Here is a 24,572-nt window from a genome sequence, read left to right as displayed (position 1 = left end):
GTTTGTACATAAATTATCAAAAGTATTCCCATTTTTCAACTGGAAATTGTTTGCTCCTAGTTGCCTGACTAAAAACATTCCTGCAGGTGGGAAGAGATTTGTCAATCAAGGACAACAGGACATCAAACCTACTGCTCAATCTCAACACAACCATGATTGCAAGCAATGTGTTGAACCATATCTAAGAATCAAGTCAATGAACAACCATTGGGTATGCTCAAAAATATTTTTTTATCCAAAAGTACAGAATAACAAAACAAACCACTCCAAATCTCCCACATTAACTTGCTTTTCTAGGAATGCATCAGGCAAAGGTTTTGCACCTAATGATAATCTTCACTTTGCTTCTAGCCTAAAAATGCCAAAGGACTAGGCAGGTAAACCAAGTAGCAGCCTGACAAGGGAGCATGTAGCATAAGACTTGGTCCTTCTTTTTGGCTGGAAATTTGATCCTGTTTTTCCAGGAATCAAAAATTAGCAGGAAGATGAATATAGATAATAGTTTCTGGGCAAGAAATATATAGATGCTCCTATATAAGCAGAAAACAGGACGTTTTTTTTGCCCTCTACAAATCAACATGGCGAGTTTACATATTACACACATATAACTAAACAATACAGCATTTTTCTGGAGAGATATGTTCTCTTCCCATGATGATCTTATGCACCTCACAAAATGAACATAAGCTATATCATGGCAATACCAGTCAGATGTTCCAAAAATTGGACCATTTAATTGAAATACTTACACTTGGTACTTGTTTAACTGGCTGAAGAGATCCTGCATAATCAACACTAGATTCCCAAAGATTGAATAGCAAGCTTGGCTGCAACCATGTTAATGTTCTGTTTAGTGAACTTAATTCCATTGCGCAACCTTTCTACAGTGTCTCTTGAATCCATTGCTCGTAGCTTTTCACTTTGCAGAGCTAGTAATTCTGAATCTGACATTCCTAAAAAACATGGAAGAACTTGAAGCAGTAAATTTGAGTGAGCATGACAAAAATAGTTGATTACACCTTAGTTACAGAAGAAATAAAACAAAGTAACAAATTCTTGTTTTAAAGAATATATATAATAAAAGGTCATCTCAGAGTCATCAGGTGCTGTATCAAACAATAAAAGAAACAATAAAAAATTTCACTCACACAATGCAGAAGTCCATGAACATTACATTGTGTTATAAGCATTAAAAAAGAAGGATTCTTGAAGATATACACCATCTTAAATTACTAATCACAAATGAACCAGCCAGCTGTTTAAAGGTGGACAAGTCAGCCACATCCACTATAAAGTCCCGCATACATCATGCTGAACTATTAACAATGAAATGTATGTCAGTGATACTGATGATAACTGGAGAAAAAAATCAAAATACAAATCTAGATTCATGCTGCCTCACACTTTCAACATCTACTAGCCAAACTCTTGGTCCATGTTTCCAGTCTGCTTAGAGGTAGGAGGAGGACAGTTTTCAGAAAATGAAATATTGGATACACACACACACAACATACATATACATAGCTCCTGCATGCCAGTACATAATAATAGCACCATCACGTTCTTTTCAACATTTACTATAGGACAAAACCATTAGGTTGTTAGACAGGCTTCCCAAAATTAACATGATAATAGAAGAGATTTTTTCTGCAACCTTAATTATTAACCTAAAGATTACCATCTTGATATATGAGGATGATGGGAAACTCGAGATGAAATAATGAAAACAGATGGAATAATGAAGCTTGATAGCATATGTATCTAAGGAAAAGTTCACAGTTTTAATTCATTCAGCACTCTAGTTGCACTTAGTTTTTTGATTAGTGAATACCTAACCAAAACTTCCAATGAAACTCATCTTGGAGTCTAATTAACATTTTTCAGGTAATGAATTTCACATACAGGGCCATACTATGATCTAGCAAGTCAGGAAGTACCCGCTAACATTTATTTAGAAAGCCCATCTACTTGAACAACTAAGCATGTAATTGTTGGGCATTTGTTATTAAATTGCATTTCTTATATTGTAAGCTTCTATATTCATTGCTCAATCTTGTCTTGCTCCTATCTTGGTTTTGCAAAATGGCAAGCATGATTTGACCCATGTAAGTGATAGGTCAGAGGTATGTTTAGAGGGCATTGTTTTGTTCTTGACCAATTTTAATATCTACATATTTGCTTATTTATAATTTTATTTGCTTTGGGATAAAGATATAAAGTACAAGAGGGTTGCTATGGTTTGTATATTTTTTCCCACAGCTATGCTTTGGCAACAAATAAAACATATGGTTACAAAAAAGAAAATAAGATATCTTACAAGACCTAATATAAATTTGGCCAGTGATTGAATTATAAGTAGAAAACAACAAAGCAGAATTGCACCTGAAACAGTTTGGAGTGCTGCGAAAGATAAACGCTCAGCTAGATTTGGAATAAAAGCTTGATCACAATCTTCATAAACTTCTCTTTCAGCCCATGCCAGAGAATTCTTTATACGAGTTTGCAACAGCTCATTTTTGGATGCCTGATTATTAAACTTTGTTAGCAGAAATTTACTGATTGAATTGCAAGGAAGATTAGTAAATAACCACAACTAGAAAAAAATGATAATAACAATAATGCACGACTACCTTCAGTTTGATTTGCAAACTATGTAGATTATGGATAGACTTTCTCAACTCCAAAAGTTTTGAGTCTATTTCACTCTTTTGACCAGAGACATCATCTAGTATTGGTAAAATCACTCCTCTCAGGTATGGCTCCATCTGAGTCAGTGAAGAATATCACCATCTAAAATGCAAGTAAGATAGAAGAGAAACAAAGTAAATGTTCAGTTTTAAAAAATGTTAGTGAACCATCTAAAGGTGCCGAAAAGATTTCCGCTATGAGCAACAAGAAAGAAATAAAAGGGAAACTCGCTGATAAGCACCCAAGGCACTACTGGAATGTGAATGAATTAGATAAACTAAAACATGATATGGCACTAGGACAACAGTAAACATTGCTTGCCAATTGGGTTCCTAGGGTAACAGTGTTCTTTGATCACTGAGTTTAATGTGCATTGGTTGAGCAACTAACCTTTTTGTTCCGGCCAACAAACCTTGTGAAAGAAGGGGGCTCATGAAATTTCATCTATTTATATGTATATGCACCTATTATGTATCAAACCAGATGCATCAATAGAAATATGATATAAAAAAAAATATTGATCCTCATAATGCACAATAATCATCGGTGACAACTAGGGGAGGCGATCCATGACCGGACCCGCCAACCCGACATGCAAGCACCCAAGATAAACTGATTTGGGTTTAGTTTAAATAGGTTTGAGTCCAAACAGGCTGACCCATTTTATCTGTTTTTATAAAAAGGTCAGGTTCAGGTCAGGGGTCCTGACTCCTGTAACCTGGCTAGACCCGTTTAATATCCAAGTTGATTCAACCTAGTCTATTTGTTCAACACCTAAGCCATTTCGTATTTAGGAGACGATAGTTTAGGCAGCCCATTCCTCCCACTTTTGCCTCCCACAGTCCCACCTCCCGAGTCCGACCCCTCCCATGTCCCACTCCCAAAACACCCCTATCCCAACTTGACTTTCAAACTCTTGCCTCACCTTCCATCCCACCCAAACCTCATGCCCAAACCTCTCCAACCCTTACTAAGCCCCTTTAATCCCTTCATGATACATGCTTCTCAAATCTCATCCCTCCCAAACCCTCACCTTCCAGACCCCCTCAATCTCTCTGAAACGCTCACCACCCAATCCCCTCCTCTAAGTATCCTATTGAGTCTCCTATATCCTTGCGGCTCCCTTCCTCATGGATGTTGAGACCCAAGATCCTAGCTCTCCAAGAGTTGTCACCACACCGATGAGAAGATCCATGAAAGGACCACACATGATAACTCAATGCCGCTGCTAATCTCTTCTCTACATAGCTCATGCCCTTTTCTTCCTCCCCCCAACCCACCTGTGCTGCCTTCCATTCTTGCTGCACCACTCAACCCTATGAGTCTGGCGTCTAGAGCAAGAGTCAGGTCTTTCCCAAGATGAAAATTGACTGCCCCTCAAATTCCAAAGATTCTAGGGTTAGGGTTGGGAGAAGGAATTCAGAGTGAGAGAGATGAAGGGAGAAGTGAGGAAATGGATGGGGGAATAGATTAGGGTAACCCAACCTGAACCGATCTGTTTATTAAATGGGTCATACATGTCAGGTTAGGTAATGCACCTAACAAATAGATTGGGTTTAGATCTCAATACATGACCCGTTTATTAAATGGGGGTTTAAAGTTTTTCATGCCAATATGCACCGAAGACCCATTTATCAAATGGGGGTTTATAGCCTTTCATGCCAACTTGTATCTAGCATGACCCATATCCAACCTGATCTAACCAAATTGCCACATATAGTGACAGCAATGTTTTGCTATCTTCATTCTTCTTTTCTACTAGCAGCGGTAAGTTATCCGTTCTAACTTGATACAAGTGGTACTGGGCATATATAACATTCATAAGTGAATTTTGTTGATTTTTTGTTTGACCGTTCAATTATGATTTTTAAATTTTTAATTTTTGACTGGCAATTATATTTATAAACCATCAATTATGATTAATGGCCCCTAACCAAAATGCTTGCTCTGCCACTTGTAACCCGCTTTCTCATGTTTGCATTGACTCCATCCAAGTATCAAGCTTGATTCCAACAATGAACTATCACATAACTAGAAACACCTGAATCTTAATTTTCCTTGCCAATTCTTTAAAAAGAATTAGAACTATTTAGTCACTTCTCCTATGGCCACTCGTTTCCTTAATCAGTATCTATTAATTTGCCTTGTAAATACTTTTTACATCAAAAGTTTGAAGAAATAATAACAAAAGAGTGGAACAGAACAGTAGGATACAAAGTACTAATTAATAGATGAGCAAAGCAGAACAACTAGGTAATCCAGATAGAATTTTTATTACTCTTTTGTTTAAAAATGCCTCAAGCAACCGCTGGTTGCAATCAAATCTGCTTATGAATCTTGAATGATTGTATGTCTCTTTCACAACTAATGCAATTGAACCTGTGATCCAGCTGAGCAGAATAAACTTAGATTTATTTATAATCAATTTTCAAATCAAGTTTTAGTCAGAAATGCTTCAGGCTCAATCTTCTGATGACCAAATTTTAGCATGAGATTGTTATGGCACCAATCCCCAACCAAGTTTTTAAAATAAATGTTCAAAAGGGAGAAAACTTAACAATGATATACAGATATTTGCATAAAAAGTCTAATATTATAGCAAATATTTCTCTTTAAAGCTCTAAATCACATTCTAAATGTTCTATTTTATTTTCCTAGAATTTTTCCTCAATATTCTCAAAGATAAAGAAAATAGTACATTAAATAAGAAAACAACTAAAACTAATTAAAAAGACACAGAAGTACCATCCCCCTTCTTTTCTCACTATAGGTATTCCCCAAACCCCTCTAGCAGTTATTTAAAAAGAAGGGACCTCACTCACAAGGCTGGACACTCTCTGGATTTGCTTTTTATGAGCTTGGCATTTGGCAACCTTATCAACCTAAAACATGGAATATTCTAAGGTATGAGTCCCCATCACTTAATGTCATGGATTATCACAACTTCCAATGTCCATATGATGTTTTGATCTTCATTCATCCAGCCAACATCTAATATTGCAACCATGTTGCCCTTTTGGGTTGTTTCCTCCATTCCTCCTTTCCTCCTTTTGGCTTCATCACATGATCCTCAACTGACTCATACCAGCAACTTGGTTCTATTCCTTCTTTTGATGACTTCAAGACCAACTTCCAAAGTTCCCAGAGCAGTCTGTGTCTTCTTATATTGCTCGCACCTGCTTCATAACATCTTTAAGTAATTATGAAACTCACGTCACCAACCCCCCAACAAAAAACAAAAAGAATACAGTGATGAAAAGTCACATACTCCTATTTCTATACAACCTCTTCAAAAACTGAGACAAGAGCTTCTAGTAATTTTTCTAAGCATCACAATACTGGATTTAGCAATATCCAAAAGTCTGGACATTAATTCTCTTTTTAAGAGGTTTCTATGTTCAGACTGCCAGATTTTTTATATTTACATGCATCTGCATGAGGTAATGATGCAAGCAGCTGCAGAACATCATAACACAGCATGAAAATAACATATATCATTTATCTCAAGGAATGAAACACTGATACAACAAAAGATATCTGAATTTTATTAGTGTAAGTCTACAATCAAAAATTTAATTCTAAAAGTAAGTCAATCAGAAGTACCTGCATCAGTTCCACAATGCGAACCCGGCCAATGCCCCTAATAGAAACCAATGCTCCAATCTCCAATTGTTTAATCTGAGCCACACAACAGATAATATTAGGTGATATACATTTCTTGCATAATATATTAAGAGCAGAAGCTTACACTCTCTATGAGGACCAGACAACCATATCTAGCAGCAAAGGACGCTCCAGCTGAAGATCTACTTGTAAAAAATGGATCTAGCACAAAGTGAACAAAAAGCTTCTTCCTTCTTTGTAATGACTGCAAAAAGTATAATAGGCAAGAGATATGATCCATCCAGATTTCTATTATAAATGAAAAAACAAGCACTTCTGGTCCATGTTTACTCAATCAAGATACATATTCATTTAGTGTATATCCACATTTAGAAGCAGGGAGGTAAACATTTGAATAGCTCTAATATCGGTAAAGTACGACAGAGGTCCCCAATAACAAAGAATTAAGCAAGGCATTATTAGAAATACTCTTTATGGAGGAACTCTTCGGTATTTGGTCCAGCAGAAATAAACAACAAAATATTGAAAATAGAGATGATCTCCTCTTTCAATCGGCCACATGAGACCTACTCACATTTTACTGCCTGCTATAGACAAAAGTTTCAAGTATACTTGAATCTATGCAAGACCTTGTTATAAACCCCATACCACGCCAATTACAAGGAAAAAAGTATGTATCATGGCATGTTAAACAGACGAGGACCATCTACATGGCACATGCATGCAAACAAAAATCTAGTTTTTATGTGTGTATGGTTGTCAAAAGGCTACATGATCTGTTGGATGGAGGCCACACAAAAAAGAATGGATATTGGTGGCATATGCCATGTAGGTTTTCTCATTTGCACAACCACGTATATGTAACACCTCTTAAACACAAGTAACCTTCTAATTAGATAAATACATACTCATTTATTTAAAAAAAAAAAAGGTAAAGAGGACAATCTTACTTTGTATTACATTTGTAAAAAAGAAATATAATTACTTTAAAATGAAAATTGTATCATAAAGAATGCTAGATTAGGAGATCATACTAAATTTTTCTACAACATGGCCTTATGAACTTGATGCTAGAAAGGCCAGCTGGTTGTCAATACCATTGCAGAAGGTCTCCCAACAAGTCTTTATCTAATAATATATCATGATTCTCTTTTAATATCTATGACCATCCAATCTTTGATAATATTAACTAGCATAGCATTTAATATATTCAGGTAGTTTTTATGCTAACATCATGACATAAAAATGAGAAAGGATTTTAAACCCTAAACCCTAAACCTAAACAATATGCAGCTAGATACATTAGTCAGGATCTTAAAAGAACAAAGAAAGAAAGGCCACATCAAGTACTTTCAACCACCCACTAACAGATTTTAAAAGAAAAGGGGGAAGGTTGTATTATCTACCTTCTGCCAAGTAACAAATATCTAATGCTTACATTATCAAACCCGTAGTTGTCCTCCCATGTCAAGTGTATACTGAATTTGGTCCTCAAGGTCCGGGACGGGTCAGCGGAACTTTCACTCACGTTAGTGAAAGGTCGAACCTGAGGTGGTTCTGGGGCCATAGATATGACTAGAAAGTGCCAGTTGAAGTTCCCCTCCAGGAAGCAGGGTAAAGGGCTAGGGCAGACACAAGTTAAGAGCGAGGGGAAAGGATAAAGGGTGCGTAGTTCTTACCCGCTTTATCTGGTAGGTATAGTAGGGTTAACTAGAGATCTTTTTTCTCGAATTCAATCAAGTAGTCTAATTTTTTTTTTGTCTTAACATGAAGTCGAAAACCTCTCTCATGAATTACCCTTCTTCATTCTCTTTTATCTGGCCTAAAAAAAGTAATCCTTCTCGATGAAGTCGGTTGATTAGGACAAAATTGGTTCCCTTAGGAACCGTACGTACTTGCGTTGACATCAGAATAATAAAAGCATCCTAAAACTAGCATAAATAACAAGTTTTATCCTGACTCTGATGGGCCAGTTTTGTGATCCTATGTCATCAGTTCCATACAAGGGTAATGTCCTCTGTTATTTAGAATTCTTTAAAACCATTTCCCATAACTCCCAACCAGAGTACTCCATCTTTGGTTTTTTTTCTTGGCCTTCCACTACAGATCCAAGATCCTCCATATCAGTGACATCTTTAAGCCATTGTTGAACATGTGCATGACATCACAACCAGTTTCCACCACTATATCCTAGATTTGAAGCAACTAGTGCATAGTCCTACTCCTATCTGCAGTCATTTTTAGCCCTACCCTTCTAGTTTTAGCCATCACCAGCTTCAACATCCTCATCTCTAGATCACTATTTATGTTTCTAGAGACTCTTTTTTTGCCTAATATTCAAATATTTTCATCATTATGCGATCTATTCATGTTGTAAAAAGTTCTGTTTGAGTTTTAAAGGTATGCAATGATCGCACATCAACATGGGAGCACCACTCAACTTGATCCAACCCCTCTACTGTATATGCTGTCTATGTTTTCATTATTTGTATAATGAATGTAATACATCAAAAACATCAGGTTATGGTATCCTTAATAATCAATTTAATTGCAGTCCTAGCCATCGATGATTAATTCATGTATAACCAGTATAAAGAGATGAGGCCATTCACTGAATAAAATATGATATGTGTAGGAAAGTAAATTAAGCATATATAGTTAACCAAGAGAAATACATACATGTACTCAATGAAAAGCGATTATATAAATGGGAGAAGTACCTCCTCCAGCAATGCTAGAAACCTTGCTTCATATAAATGCAATGTCTTGAACTCAGACGGGATTAAAACCTGCATCACAAGATAAAGAAAAACAAGAAATAAAAACCAAAAAAAGGATAAGAAACTAACCATGGATAGGTTTAATATCATCTGTTTCTATGAATGTTAATAAAGGTATCAAACAGCATTTCTTGAACGCTCATCGATTTTCTAAAAATTCTGAACATGATTGTTGCCCATTATGAGAATACCTTAAAATAATCAAGTAACTCTCTTCTTTAGGGATTGGACATCTGAACAGCTTCTATTCATTGAAAAGTGCAGACATGTAAAGAAAACTCAAAGGTTGAGCAACTCTATGCTTAACACATACAGAATCGGTGGTAATTTGTAAGCCTCTCATGTCTACCTTTCTCTAAACAAACCATAGTTTCTAAACAAACCCTATCTAGACATGTCATGTTTTCTAAACACCAGAATCGGTTTGTGATGCTTAAACATGCCATGTTTTCTAAACAAACCCGCTCTCCTGCATCCTTCCGATATCCTAATCTACTTACCCTATAGCAGCGCGCATAAAACTCTCTTTCAAAAATCTGACATCCCCTTACTAGGGTTCCCATCTCATGCCCCCGAAGCTAATGTTACCATCTGACCAGCTTACGCACTGTGGTCAAAACCAATTAACACTTTCCACATTACCACCACTTTGGCAAAGAAATTTAATCATTCAGTTATGTAATTTACCAAGAGAAAATCACAGGAGGCTTCTAGTTCTTAAAATTAAGTGTACGGGAATCTCCATAGAGATCAATGGTAAGATAAGTTTTAGAAAACATGTGATCATTTTAGAATTAACTAAACTAGAAAAAATCAAATTTGACACGAAATGTGACAATATGCATAGAAAAGAAGCAACTTCTTTTGCTGGAGTGCAAACAAAGGGAAACTATAACATTCCTCCACGATACCTCATCCAATTCAAAAGGAAGGAGCGGGAGATCCAAAGAGCACGAAGGATTCGGCACCGGAGAGCAGTACCTCCTCAGACGGCGGATTATTGCGGAACGGCCGGAGCTCGGAGATTTGGAGGACCAATTGAACCGGGGGTTTGTGGGGTAAAAATTAAGGTTAGGGATTTGGGGAGGCAAAGAATAGCTTGAGATGGCTCCGGAGTTGGAGAAAGCGGTGGTCGCCATGAAGTCGAAAAGAAGACAACGAAGGAGAAGACGAGAGGGTGGGACTTGGAGGTGTCATGGAATCGATAAGGATTGTTTACAGGTCCCTGATAAGACCCAAAATTACTTGAAGGCTCCTGAATTACAAGTCTTATTTGGAGACCATTTGTTTTGACAAACTCTGCGAAAAATATTTTGTTAATTCAAAGATGCTGGATTATTCCTTCTTTTTTTTTTTTTTTTTTGAATAAGATGGATAGTTTACGCCCTCTAGCGTGCATACGTCCAATAAAATCATAAAAAAAAATATCACAAAAATTTGTCAAAGCTAATAAATGATTAATTCATAGAATCACTTCTAAATATTATACCACATAGAAGGCAACCCAATCTACCATCCTATTTGCCTCCTAATAAATATACTAAACTCCATAGAGATGCACCCTTTCAAAGCACCCCAGATATAGAATGGGATGAACAAGAGAAGCCTCCCCACGGATTTGGATTTGTTTGATAACCAATGATAGGGTCTTCCTTAATAATCAAGTCGTCGGTCCTCAGCACCTACCTCGCATACATAATCCCTTCCCAAGCTACCCTCAAGTCTGTTTTAGGCACCAAAGTATCAAAAATCTGACATTCTTCTACCGCTACCAACCTAGAATCTGCTCTCCTCATGATAAAATCCAAATTGCCACAATGAGTATCCTCCAGAACACTACCTTCGAAGTTGACATTGAAAAAACTTAGGGGGGTGGGAGCTCCTGGATGCTTCACATGATATTATTAGCAAAAAATTAATTTTAAGTATTTTACAGATATTATCTAACAGTCCAAAATCATAACTTTTATAGAAGTAGAAGTCATAAATATCACATGGGGGAATCATTTAGGAGGCCCCAAGTTGTCACAAAATGATTTATCAGTGCCCAATTACCAGTGTTCATGATTGATCAACTCTTAGATGACTTGAAATGGAATCCACATTCTATCGTTACAAGATTCATGTGTTAAGATTATTCAAGGACCTAAATATTATATAGAATTCAGCCGCACTTCTCTATTTAGCAACTAGAGAACCTATACTTATTTGGATAGTGCATTCTTAAAATTTAGAACACCTAGATAACTATAGGTGTGTCTCCTTTCATTTCTTTTGAAAAGATTATTTATAAGTGTAAGTATAATTTCGGTTATTTTTATTTAATCTAAATTTGAACTTTGAATAATGCCAATATCCCTTAGCAACTTCCCCAATAAAATAATTATTTATCAGTATAGTAAGTGCTGCCACTAAACTCTGATGGAGATCTTGATATAATACCAAATAAGTTGCAACTTGCTCCCGGCCAAAAATTGTTTATGCAAATAAATCCTTTTATCAGAGATGTCCGATGAAAAAACCTCCGACATCTAAGTCAGTTGGAGTTTAAGAAGTAGTAAAAAAGAAAAACTAGAGAGATTAGAGCCAGTAATCTTATTAGTTCAAAACTTATCCTGTTCCCCTCTTACCTCTCCATATATAAAGGTTGAAGTTATCGTTATTCTAGAATCAGGCCTTTGGACGTGGGAATATGGAAGTTACTGAATTCAATATAGATTTAGTGGGTGATTAATTAGACCCATGTTGTCCGGTAATTAATGCACCTTTCATTCTATGTGACTGTTCTTATGACTCATGATCTTTCGGATCATTGGTTATAATTTCTCAGATAATAGTCGGTTGAAATCCGAGTTACTTAGTTGGCCTGTCATTGATCAATTTATGATTAGTTGCACCCTTCAATTCATCCTTGAGCATTGTTGGTACTCATCCAAATATGAAGATGTTGGAGATTGTTGGACTTCTATCGAGTAATCGGGCCAGGATCTGATCGAGATCGTAAATCCGAATGTTACCTCGATAGTAAGAATAAAAATGCTTGATATTTATCCAATATAGCTTTGATTAAATACTTTTTGACTAATGATCATTAATTCGCATCGTAACCGAAAATAATCAAAATATGGCAGATCTATATGATTATGTCACTAGCATGGCAGCATGGTAACAAGTTACCTATACATCCAAGTGATAACGCCAGTCATTCGTAACGTATAACAATGATTATAGTGTGTATGATAACTATAATAATAGAGGTAAGCTCACCTAGGAATCAGATGTCATATATATAGATCCAAGCTAGGCCATAGCAAGAAAAAGTGATAGGTGTTATCCCAAGCTTTATATTATTCAAAGAGATCTTAAAGAAATCTATATTTAAATCTTGACCATTACAAAATATTTGAACTTATCTACAAAGTATATGTTATAAAGCATTCCGTTATTAATATATGTAATGGAAAATAAAAGTATAACAATGGGGCAATAGTGATATTGAACTCTCTGCTCCCTTGGTTGTCAAGTATGAAGTAGCCAATTTAAGAACTCGTGATAACGGATACCAGCAGAATCTCTGTCATATGTACCTCGGCCTCCTGAAGCTGTGACATGATCGAATCAGAGCAGTCCAGTCGGTACTCCTTGAATCCATCTCATGCATTGCACATGATGAGTACCAGTGGTTATATATGTTCATGTATAATTGATCAGTATCAAGTTGTCATAATGACCACCAACTAACAGTCACTAACCAGAACCACAGTCTCTTTGAAGGTTTGTGCACTACTTTTAGGCCTGCAACATTTTTTTCGCTGTTGAAGTGAACTGCGACATGTGTTTCAATAACGACTAAAAGAAACATGCAACTACAGCAGTATACATTGGAAAAATAACAATGACAAATTATTTATCATGCTCAACTCCTCACTTTGTTCTTCCATTAGCATTTATATGAAACAAAAGCTCTTATCAACATGTTTGAAAGCTGAGTGATACCAGTCCAGGACTGTATGCACCACAAGTAGTCAACCTGAAACAGGTCTTGGAGAGATACCTCCACAACGGATCAACTTATCATCAGTGGATAATATCTTATCTGCCAAATTTGATCTCCCTCCCTTCTTGCCATAACTATGGGTTGGTATGGATGTCTTGTTGCTGGACTGATTTTGGATTTCTTCTCAGTACAAGCTTGCTATCTGGGGGCTACAAAAGACCTGCACTTCCACCAGAGTTGCTCTAGATTCATCCCCAAACAGAGATTCCTTCCCATCTTCCCTCTTAGCATAGGACAGTCCCAGCCTAGACTTGGCCTGCCTGAGGTCACCGATGCCGGAGTTCGTGTCAGGCCCTGCAAAACCTCCCATTACCGGTGCAAGCGGTGGGCCGATGAGGAGGCCATCGGCGCCAAACTGCGGTCCACCCCTAGCATAGTCGAAGAGCGCCGCACCGCTGCCACCAACCTTGGGAAGTATGATAGGCTCATCAGCAGCCTCCTTCCAGTAGAACAGGAATGCATCAAAAGTATCATAGTAATCATCAGTGCTCCTGTATCCTTCAGGATTGAATGCTCCAAACCTGAAGGACTTTGTGGTGTAGCCTATCACCACACAAGGGCCTTTGAAGTCACAACAGTTGTGAAACTCAGTTGCACTGAAGCCATCAATAGAGGCCCTATAGCAGCATTTCAGCTCCCTACCTGCCAATCATTGTATATCGATATTAAGCCAATATTTCTAATCGAAATCAACATGTATTACAACTTAGAATTTCTGATGATTGATGAAGTTGATCAAGTCTAGTAGCTATAACACTATATAAGCAAAAATGAGATTAGAACAATTAATCATGATATAAAATGCGTAACAAGACTAAAAAATTTGCAAGGAGGAGTAATATGCAAGCATTGGATTGCCTCGTAGGTGTGTTTTGGCTACTAGTGATAGAGAGAATGGAAGATCGATGTCATGGTACTTCTGCGATGGTCTCTGTTCTGCTCTCCTGCCCTTCATCCAATCAAACAGATTAAGAGGGATCCTGTTGCATTTTGGGAGGATAGTATTAGTTATGCAAGCCATGAATATGGGCGGAAGGGAAGATGTCTGCCCAAATGCTCCTCCCACTGGCGTTTTCAGTACACAAATTCCTTATCCTTAAGCCATATGCCATCATCTAGCATATGACAAATTATCATTGGATTCTTTTAGAGATCCTGGGCCCAACAGTTCCTATTGGAGATGACAGTGGGGACACCATAAAGGGGAGAAAAATGACCGAGTACTTAATAATGTGACTCAAGAAGTCACTCTGCTTGTGTGTTGTATTCTCATCGATCATTTGCATGAGTATCATGTAGTGCACCATGTAATGAAACAAAGTGAATGGTCTAGGACAGTTGATGATGTTTTTTTTGAGTGATTTTGGGTTACCATATAGGAAGCGTAGCAGCCACTGGCTGGAAATTAGTTTGCTGCCACCCAGAACTATATGACATCCATTTCAATGAATCTGCAACAGATGTGGGGCATATCAATTCATGCAGGTGTACGCAACCATTGCCAGTCACACTGCATATCAGCAAAATGTTGGTTGAATTTTCCAAAAATTCATTTCCCATGTTCATGTTCCAAGTATATCTGCTGTCCTTGAAGTAATCTGTTTTGAACTGTCATATAATTTTCCATATATATATATATATATATATATATATATTAAAAAACTAATAGTTGTAACAAGAAGTAGTGCTATCACCTTCCATTGAACAACATAATCATAGAGTATTAGCTGTTATGTCCAATGAAAGCCAGTTAGTCTTGGATGAAGCAACATGTTTATGTGATGATGGTCAGATAACGCATGCTAAAAAGTTATTTTTAGAAAAAAAGGAAAAAGTCTAAGATTGGCCAAAATCTAAGAGTACCCTTCTTGCTGATCATTTAGCAACCTGGGATACCATAAATCCTGTAAATTGTTACTATTATTGATCAGTGTTGCAGAATATCAGAATACCCTCCGAGGAAATTGGTCGGGAAGAACCACTTGATCTTCTCTGCTATATACTGCGAATATATATATCCTCATGTACTGTAAATCTCACAATTTCTAGGATAGCTAGAAATACAAATCCTATGATATTAGGAACAATTCTAAGGTATTTACAATGAGGAAAGTCAATAATAAAGGACCCATGATTGTAGGGAGCATAAAAAAGAAAAAGAATTCCAACAATTGTTCATGATTTTAGCGAGCACAATATTTGTATATACACAAATATAGGAATGGATCCAATAGTTATGGATAAATAAGGATACAAATGAAGATGTTCAAATGAAGATGATCCTTCTATCTGTTCTAGAAAATCTTGATTTTGCACTTGGTCTCTTTAGCAACCAGTTGCTATGTCTGTTCATGTATTATGTTGTTCTGATTCCACTCCTTTCTCTGATTTCATGTAAATAGCCTCTTATCAATAAAAATCGGATATTCCATAATTATAGAGAGCACAAGTTAGTATGGATCTCAATGATTATGGAGAAATAAAAATGCACAAGCTTGACTTGGTTGTTTAATACTCATTGTCAATGACACGATCCATCCACTCTTTTATAATATCCCGAGGTTATTGAGGGGGCCCATCTCACTAGACAATATCAGATATGTCTATCGGGAGATAAATAATGTAGCTGACTGGATTGCTCCTTTGTTGCGGAGCACTTTAAAGAGATGCTAGGACAGATGTGGGACTACTTCGAGTTGCTTTATGATATTTTACTTTCTGATCTTACTGGTTATATTCATACTAGACTTATATGAGTGCTTCATTTTATCACCAAAAAGTAAAAGATAAAAAGAACTCTTCATCAAATTAACATGTGCGCAATAGAAACACTGCTTGCACATCATCATGTGAACTTGAGCTTATCTAGTAACTTGGTGAGAATGTTTGCAAGTTGATGTAAAGATGAAAAAAAAAAAAGTCATAATGATACTATTTTATAATTTTTCTCAAATAGTATAATGGTCTAATAATTTAGTCTTCTCGTAAAACATCGAGTTGGCTGCAATATGTAAAGCCGCTTGATTGTAATAATGGAGTTGCATTAGATTGTAATGGAGAGGAGATGAGAGCTCAATTTCTTACTCCGAAATTATGATAAAATTGGTTAGAAAATAAATATAATCATATATATTATAAATATATCCCATAATTTTCATGGTAGCTAATAAGTACAAAATTTGTTATCTTAGAAATAACTATAAGGTATGTAGAAAAAAAGAAGTAAAGGATTCCATGATCGTAGACAGCAAAGATATAGAAATAAATTCCAATTATCATGATTGTTAAGCGCATAACTATAGAAATCGATCACATTGATTATAAACAGATGAGAGAGTTGACTAGGTTGCTAGTAAAAATGTGGAAACAATAATTTTATAATTATAAAGAGTATGAATATAGTAATAGATTGTAATAATTGCAGAGATGAGGTTGCCTAATATCAACCATCATATTTGGCATGAGCTTGAATGGAAGAGTTTTTCCAAAGGCATGCAAACCTCTGCCCAACCAAGCCATGCCAAAACCTAGAGCTTAGGTCTAAAATGTTGGTTCTGAATCCATATGCTCATGCAATCCACCAACTTAAATAGAAATCCAAGGGTATATTCTTTTGTAGGCAAATATTATACAAAAATTGATCAACTTTTTTATTGACCAACTTATCCATGTTCTCACGTTTTTTAAGATAGATAAGTTACTTTCCTATGGATAGCATTTATCTATGAAATAAAAAAAAAAATTTATCCATCTAGAGGATGACTAAATCATTTTCCCATCAATCGAAAAAATAATTTCTTTAATTCATTCCTAATATACCCTTAACCTGATAATAATAATAATATAATATAATATAATATAATATATTTTTAATATAGTATATTATGATATAATATAGAATATTATATTATAATATTGTAATAAATTATTATAATATAATAATAATAATATAATATATTATTAATAATATATTATATTATATTGATATAAATATTAACATAATATAATATATTATATTATTATACTAATAATATAATAGTATATAATAATATAATCATATAATATATTATTATATATTAATATATTATAATATCATATAATATAATAATATAAAATATATTATATAATATTATATTATTATACATAATAATATTCAGATAATATGTTATATATATAATAATAATATATACTAATATACAATAATATATTGTGCTATGTTGTTATCTATAATAATATTATATAATATATATTATATTATATTAATATAAGATATTAAAATAAAATAATATATTATATAATAATAATAAATAATATAATAATATACAATAGTAAAATAATATAATATATTATGATATAATAATATGATATATTATAATATAATAATATATTATATTATTATATATAATAATATTCTATAATATATATTATATTATATTAATATAAGATATAAAAATAATATAGTGTAATATATTATTATAATAATAATATAATATAATATTATTATATATCATAATATTTATATAATAAAAGATATTACAGAAAATATGGATCAATCTTAATAACTTATAAACTAGTAATGTAAAAGAATATGGGTAAAAAATTTTCAAATTTATTTTTCAATATATAAAAAAATATAATAAATTATTTTTTATTTAAATATTATTTAAAAAATATTTATATAAAAAATATGAATTTTTGAATAAATTTTTTATTCAAAAATAGCAACTGCAAGAAAAAGAAAAGAAAAAAAGAAAACCGACCCCACCCAATTCCATTGCAACCGAGATTCTCTACCGTGCACGGGATCAAAACCAAGGAAAACTCCACGTGTCCTATCACGCGTGTATCAATCCATGTGTCAAACAAAGAGAACATACCGTATGGTTGTATCCTCCGATTGGTGCAGCTGATCCCTGGAATCTCACTCATTTCCACACGCTGGTCGATATACTAGACAATGTATTGAATCTAAAAAGGAATTGGAAATTTTTCTCTTCAAGCAAAAGGACTTGAATTTTATGCGAAATCTTTGTGCTGGATTTTTTTTTTTTTTTTTTGTGTGCCAAAGATTTAATTAACAGTATAAAAGTGGTGAATCTTTCTTGTATAGTTTGAGGAAAATATATATTTTTTTTGGTAAACCACCATATTCATTATATCTTGCTTTAACTATCCATGGCTGCTGGATGAATCCTTGTATGCTTGTTATTTTTGTAGGGGTGACCATTGCTCTTGCTGCAAGATTTTCAAAATCTATATTTTTTTTAAAAATGATTTTGATCGATATTGACTTTTGATCCATGTCTATTAATGTTGTTCTCCTCTTCTTTCTGGAGACCTTTTTTCACTGTAGACTCATCAGATATTTGATGCAATCATATAAAGCAAATTTGAGAAAGTGAAATTTTTTTTCCAAGAGCAAAAATTTGTAATATGTTAAGGATTGAAGAGAAATTCGAAATGGAATGTCATCGGGAAGTCAGAAAATTGAGAAATGGATAATAAATATGGGGAAAATGTCAATGAATTGCCATAATTTAAAGACTATCAAAACTATCCATGATGTATTTGTGAAAAATTATGAATTTTAGTGCAAGTTGCCAAATATTCATAAGAGCATGATTTTTCTTTTCAGGGTTGCCATGATATAAGGTCAGGAAAGATTTTATAAAATTATCCGTCAATTATCAAAAAATAGAAATCTTTGTCAAAGGTGTGGGTCAAGACTTCATAAAAACAATTGTTTTTATTTCATGAGAGACTGCTTTTGACCACTATCAATCAAATACATTTTTGTGATTGAAGTTACTAATTCATTGATGAATACTTTTTGAAAACCAAAGTTTGACATGCTAAATGTTAAGGTGCTATTTGGCATCATTTTCACTTTTTTATTTTTCGAAGCAAAAAAAAAAAAATCTATATTATTTAAATTTTAAAAAATATAGATATGTTTGGTAAGTCGATTATATTCCAAAAACAAATATGGTGATGACGGTGGAGATGGTGATAGTTGCAATGGAGTAGTTGAGGCGGTGGTGGTGTTAGTGATAGGTTTAGCGGTATTATAGCAGAGGTGATGAGTGGTGACATAGCACTAGTGGTGTGGTGGAGGCAATGGTGGTAGTGGTGTGGTGGAGGCCATGTTGATGGTGGCTGTGGTAGTGATGATGATGGTGGCGAGGGCATCAACGATGCGATGGAAGCAATGGCGGGGATAGAAATAGTGTGCTAGATGTGGCAACAATTATGATAGTGGCAGTGGTGAGCACTGGCGATTTGATGGAGACGCTGATGATGGTGATGGTGGCAGCGGCAAGGTGGAAGTAGCAATGATAATGATGGTGGTGAAGGTGGTCGTGATGGAGGTGGTAAAAATAAATTTTTATTTCAAAAATATGAAAGTAAGGATTTTTTTTTTTACTTTCATTATTTTTAGAAATAATGAAAGTGACTTTAAAAAAGTAGAAATAAAAATAGTAGTATCAAACATGTTCTTCGTTTGCGGTTTCCATAATTTGTTTTTACAAATAGAAAACAAGAAACAAAAAGGCGATTCCAATAGGACCTGAATTGGAAGTTAATTAAAAATAAGTTGTTTGTTGCCTAGATTTCAGCAGAGATCCTTAGTTCTTTCTTTCTATGATCATTGCTTATGATTATAGCTGCATGAATCATAAAATTATTGCCAAATAATTTAATAACTTGCGCTGGCTGGCCAGTGAAGTTACTGGTTTATTGTTTAGGGAAACTGCACAGTCTATTTTATTATATGAAAAGCTAAAATTAACTCAAAGTACTGTTGAATGAAATTCATGAGACTGGATGTAATGTCATGTCTTATTCTTCTGGAACCTGAAAACATATGGCTGATGGATGGGTGTTTTGAGAACCTTCTGTTGGTCTGTCGGAGTTCCTTTTTTTTTCTTTTATTGTACTGCTTGCGGAGATAATTTTTCTAGAATGTATTAGATGCTTCTGCATAAAGACTAAATGCGACCTTTTTGAGTAGCTGGTCATGCTTTTTGACAGAATTATTCTGTATTATGTAGGAGGTGCTCTGTGCTAACTAACACTGATTCCATGGGCTAATGTTTCAGTATTCTGTATTCATATGAGAACTTATAAGGTGATTTAGGATGTAGACATTCAAAGAAATATGCTGCATGACTTGATGTTTTGTGATATTTCTTCTTGTGTATTTACCAAATCTATTGATGATGAATTATGATCCTAACATATTTCTCTTTCTTGAAGTGCATAATGAAAACTATTAGTTTTAGGTCTTGATGTGAATTTTGTATAACCTAAGAGCAGATTTCCGATCTGTTTGTCTGGTTTGTTCTTCTCGAATCCAGGTTGCGGCACAGAGGCCCTGATTGGAGGGCTTGCATTGTTATCAGGATTGTTATTTTGCTCACCAACGATTGGCTATTGTAGATCCTACTTCTGGAGATCAACCACTCTATAATGAAGACAAATCTATTGTTGTGACGGTTTGTAATTATCCCATGAACTTTTGATTTTTATTAAATGCATTCAATTTGTCATAGATTTGAGCCTATTGTTTGTCTAGTTTATCCATGCGTGCATTTTTCACCATAAAAATGTCTAAGATCTGCATGTTATTGTCATTGTTAGCATCATATTTGCACATTTGATTTTCTGGCAGAATTCCAGAGCTTATATTTCCTCGAGCATTAGTGGTCAACAACTGAATTCAACTAGTAATTATGTTTCTAAAGGCTATTCCAACGTCTCTTGGGGGTATTGTTATCTTGATCTTGAAGTAAGGCGCAACCGATCAATATAATCAGCTTATTTCTGCTTCTTTTCAGCCAAAGTGTTGCTTGAAAATGCTTGAGTAATCAACATTTGCTGTTTGGGTACATCTGTTAATCAGCTGAATTTCCCCTTCCTTAGTGGTGTGGTTGTGGGAGGTTCTTTTTCCTTTTATATGTTTCGATTTTCTTGGATATATAATTCACAGTTTATCGAGAAAAAATTATTGCATCTGTTCAATATATTGGTTATAAAATCCAGACCCAATTAAATTCTTCTTCCTTGGTCCATACAATTTTTTCCATGAAGGATGAAGCATCCAACTTTTACAATGCCCAACTTTAATAATCCATTTTTCTGTGTTATTTTTACATTGGCAATGAATATGTATCCACTAGAAACCATGTCATTGGGCAAGTAGTGGCTGGAGCAGTCCCATGGCTGCCATTAGCATTCGCACCTTCATCAAAGTTTAGGTCCATCTGTCAGAAAAAACTATCTGAAGTATGAATTATATTTTATTTTTTTGTTTTACAGTATTGGTCTGTTTCTGTGTGCATGCCGCTAAGTAGTTGGCAGGAACCTTAACAGTCCACCTATGATCAAGTAGCTGTGACAACAGAGTTTATGCAGGACCTTCAAACAAAACTGTGATGCCCCATGGTCACGAGCCAAAGAAGAGGGAAAGAGAAATGCCATCCATGATTAGATGTGGCAAAACCGGTCATATGTCCACTTCTTAGACCTGTTAGTGTCTATATGTTGGGATCTGCCTGAAAAATTACTCCACAACTAGTAATTTTGACTGCATAATTGATGGATTCAAACTGATATTGTTAATTGGTTTTGGAAAATTGAAGAGTGGACTCGTCCGGATACAGCATTATCAATTTTGAATTGAAATTAGGACTATAATATGATCATTTAAGTCTTCATTTTGTTTGTACTTTTAAATTCTGCAGTAAACGTTTGTATATTTGTTGCAGTTAGGGCCAAGGAAGGTATACTTGGATCAAGGGGAGGCTGATACAGGCAGGGAAGGCTTACTTGTGCCTTAATTACTGTTTTTTTAAACTTAGAGCGGACATTTATTTTTACTAGGTTAGATTTAATAACGTTTTCTCTTATAGGGATATCTTTGCTGATTAATTTTCCATTCTAGGGACATGATTGTAATTCTCTTTTGTCTTTTGGTGCAGTCACTAAAGATAAATCTCAACAATAGCTCGTATATCTAGTTTTGTCGATGTTTAAATTGTGGTGGTCCACAACTTACCATGATTAGATAAGGAAGTCTGGTTGCAGGAGGGTCAACCATTAGCATTAAGGAGTCCGTGTGCAAGGGTTTTGATGCTGAAAAGATGGGGAAAAAGGCAAAAAGGAATATGAAAGAGGGAAAATGATGGAAAGAAAGAAATAGAGGAAAAATAAAAGAAAGCAAAAAGGAAAAAGAAAAGGGGAAGAAATTAGGAATAGCTGTCCCAGTCAACTGCTTGCACCAGTCCCTGGGTGAGAGGCGGAGAATGAAATCAGGAATTTACTGCTATGGAATAAATTCTCATCATGTAATGTCATTTGTAATAATGTTTGTAGAGGAACCAACAACATGGCATGAATTATTGGAAGGAAAAATTTTCTAGAAATCTGACTTTGAAAATGATATAAAGAATGCAATGGGTGAGAGGAAGAGAATGAAATTAGGAATTTACTTCTGTGGAATAAACTTTAATTGTGTTATATCATCGGCACCGCTTGGACGACAGCCTCATTCAATTGTCCGGTGAAGGAAGTCCTCTCCCGGGTAGATTTGATCCGATCTTTTGGATGAGGACTGGGTTGGGATTTTAAAAATGACCCATTTGAAAATTTGATCAGGTTTGGATCATATGTACCCTTATTTAATCTCACCTGTGCACTAGATCTTAAACAGGTCAAGCATTAGATGGATGACTCAGCCGGCTTAATATGACTCAACCCGAAAATTGTTGACCTACCTAACCCTCAGTAGCTCACCATATTGTAGATTCTGCAACAAGGCTGTGTAATTGTAGGTTGAATTCTCAACTGATCAAAGTTCTACTATGTTCTTCTTGATGAAGTTAGTAATTTCTATCAACATTAACAATCCTCTGTGTTCTCCTTGTTTGTTATCCAGGTTTTGATTAATAATTCTTTAGATGTAGCATGAACAAAATGCCTTTTCTTTAATCATGCAGTGGACCCTATTTTAAACCTGTCCCAACCCAATCCTAAATGCATTGGGTTGGTTTTAGATTGTGCTTAATCTGACTTATTCTGAGTAACTTATAGATTTGAAAATAACCCAATGCAAGCCAATCAGTTAATGGGTAGTATTTGAGTTCAGTTATAACCTAAAACAAAATTGGATTTTGCTAGTCCCGGTCCAAACCTCCTGCATTTATCATAGTCTTATATTGATTAATAAAAAATATGCCATATGTATTTATAAGCCTGGCCAATTCTCCTCCTAACACCGTCCTTTTGGGCTGTGAGTCCGTGACAAGTTCTATCAGGGCCAGGGCCATTGAAGGCCACACCATTTAGCATTCATGAGAAATTCTTTGTGCATCATGGGCGGTGCAGAATGTACCCACCCCCCACGGTGATTAGCTCATGTGCAAGGTCGGAGCACAATGTGCAAAAAAAAAAAAAATTTTCTTCCGATCTTGTGTGTGAGCCAATCACCGCAGGCGATGGGCATAGTTTCACTTATGACGAGAGCATCACAAGATTATGTGGGGAAGCTTGTTATAATCCCATTGACTTAAAAAGAGTGTCATGTGGGTTTATTAGCCCCGTGACACTTTGTAGGCCTACAACAAGGTTAGCATGCAGCATTCTAGTGCTAGCCAACTAAAATGTGCTCATGAAAGGAGGACCAAGGGGATCTTAGGCTAAGGCCCTATTTGAGATTGCTCTTTGTAGTAGAGCTTTGGAAGTAGAGTTTTTATCCAAAACTATTTGCTATTTGGTAAATCTAGTTATAAAATAATTTAAAACTTTAATATATATTTAGTAATTAAAATGAGAAAGTGCTTTTAGTATAATAAAATGACTATGAAAGATAATGTATAGTATTGTACACTGAAAAATAATACAATATAATATTATATATTAAAATATTATTATCATATAATATAATATTATATTATGATATAATATAATATAATATTATAATGTAATATTCTTATAATTATAATATAATATAATGGATAATAATCTAATCTAATAATGGATTATAATATAATATATTATATCATATTTTTATAATACAATAATAATACAATAATAGATTATATTATATGTTTATAATATATCATAGTATTAATTTATAATTATATTATGTTATATTTATAGTATAATAATATAATATGATATGACAAGATGCAATTATAAGATTTGTTGGTGGGTATTTTAGTCATCTAAAAAAAATTTATTTAAATCAAAATAGCATGCTAGAAAGTATTTTGGGGAGAGCTCCAAAATAGAGCTTTTCTCAAATAGACTTTTTCAGCTTTCTGAAAAAGTCAAAACAGCTTTCTGATTTTTTATGAAATACCAGTATACCATTAAAAAGTATTTTTAAAAAACTAGAAAGTGCTTTCTGGCACTACAAGGGC

At 34.6% G+C, this 24,572-nt stretch overlaps 2 protein-coding genes across 3 annotated transcripts; both read right to left on the bottom strand.

Moving 5' to 3' along the window:
* Nucleotides 1-168: 168 nt before the first annotated feature.
* Nucleotides 169-10,325, bottom strand: LOC105053184 (uncharacterized). Of its 2 annotated transcripts, none has more exons than XM_010934257.4 (8): nt 10,004-10,325; nt 9,033-9,101; nt 6,437-6,556; nt 6,292-6,366; nt 2,628-2,765; nt 2,383-2,524; nt 750-953; nt 169-452 (listed from the first exon to the last, which is right to left on the bottom strand). In XM_010934257.4, exons 1-7 carry the CDS (start codon nt 10,229-10,231, stop codon nt 796-798), a joined length of 930 nt encoding a protein of 309 aa, XP_010932559.1. In that variant the 5' UTR covers nt 10,232-10,325; the 3' UTR covers nt 169-452; nt 750-795. The 2 variants fall into 2 exon arrangements, with proteins under 2 accessions (XP_010932559.1, XP_010932560.1); XM_010934258.4 differs by having other exon boundaries at nt 2,631-2,765; nt 10,004-10,319.
* A 2,617-nt stretch (nt 10,326-12,942) lies between these two features.
* Nucleotides 12,943-14,234, bottom strand: LOC105053185 (uncharacterized). Its single transcript, XM_010934260.3, has 2 exons — nt 14,008-14,234; nt 12,943-13,791 (listed from the first exon to the last, which is right to left on the bottom strand). Exons 1-2 carry the CDS (start codon nt 14,168-14,170, stop codon nt 13,274-13,276), a joined length of 681 nt encoding a protein of 226 aa, XP_010932562.1. The 5' UTR covers nt 14,171-14,234; the 3' UTR covers nt 12,943-13,273.
* Between the last annotated feature and the right edge of the window lie 10,338 nt (nt 14,235-24,572).

The sequence above is a fragment of the Elaeis guineensis genome, chromosome 10 (assembly GCF_000442705.2).
Source record: "Elaeis guineensis isolate ETL-2024a chromosome 10, EG11, whole genome shotgun sequence".
Classification (NCBI taxonomy): domain Eukaryota; kingdom Viridiplantae; phylum Streptophyta; class Magnoliopsida; order Arecales; family Arecaceae; genus Elaeis; species Elaeis guineensis.
Note: the sequence above shows the minus strand (reverse complement) of the source record. Positions and strands in the feature narration are given on the sequence as shown.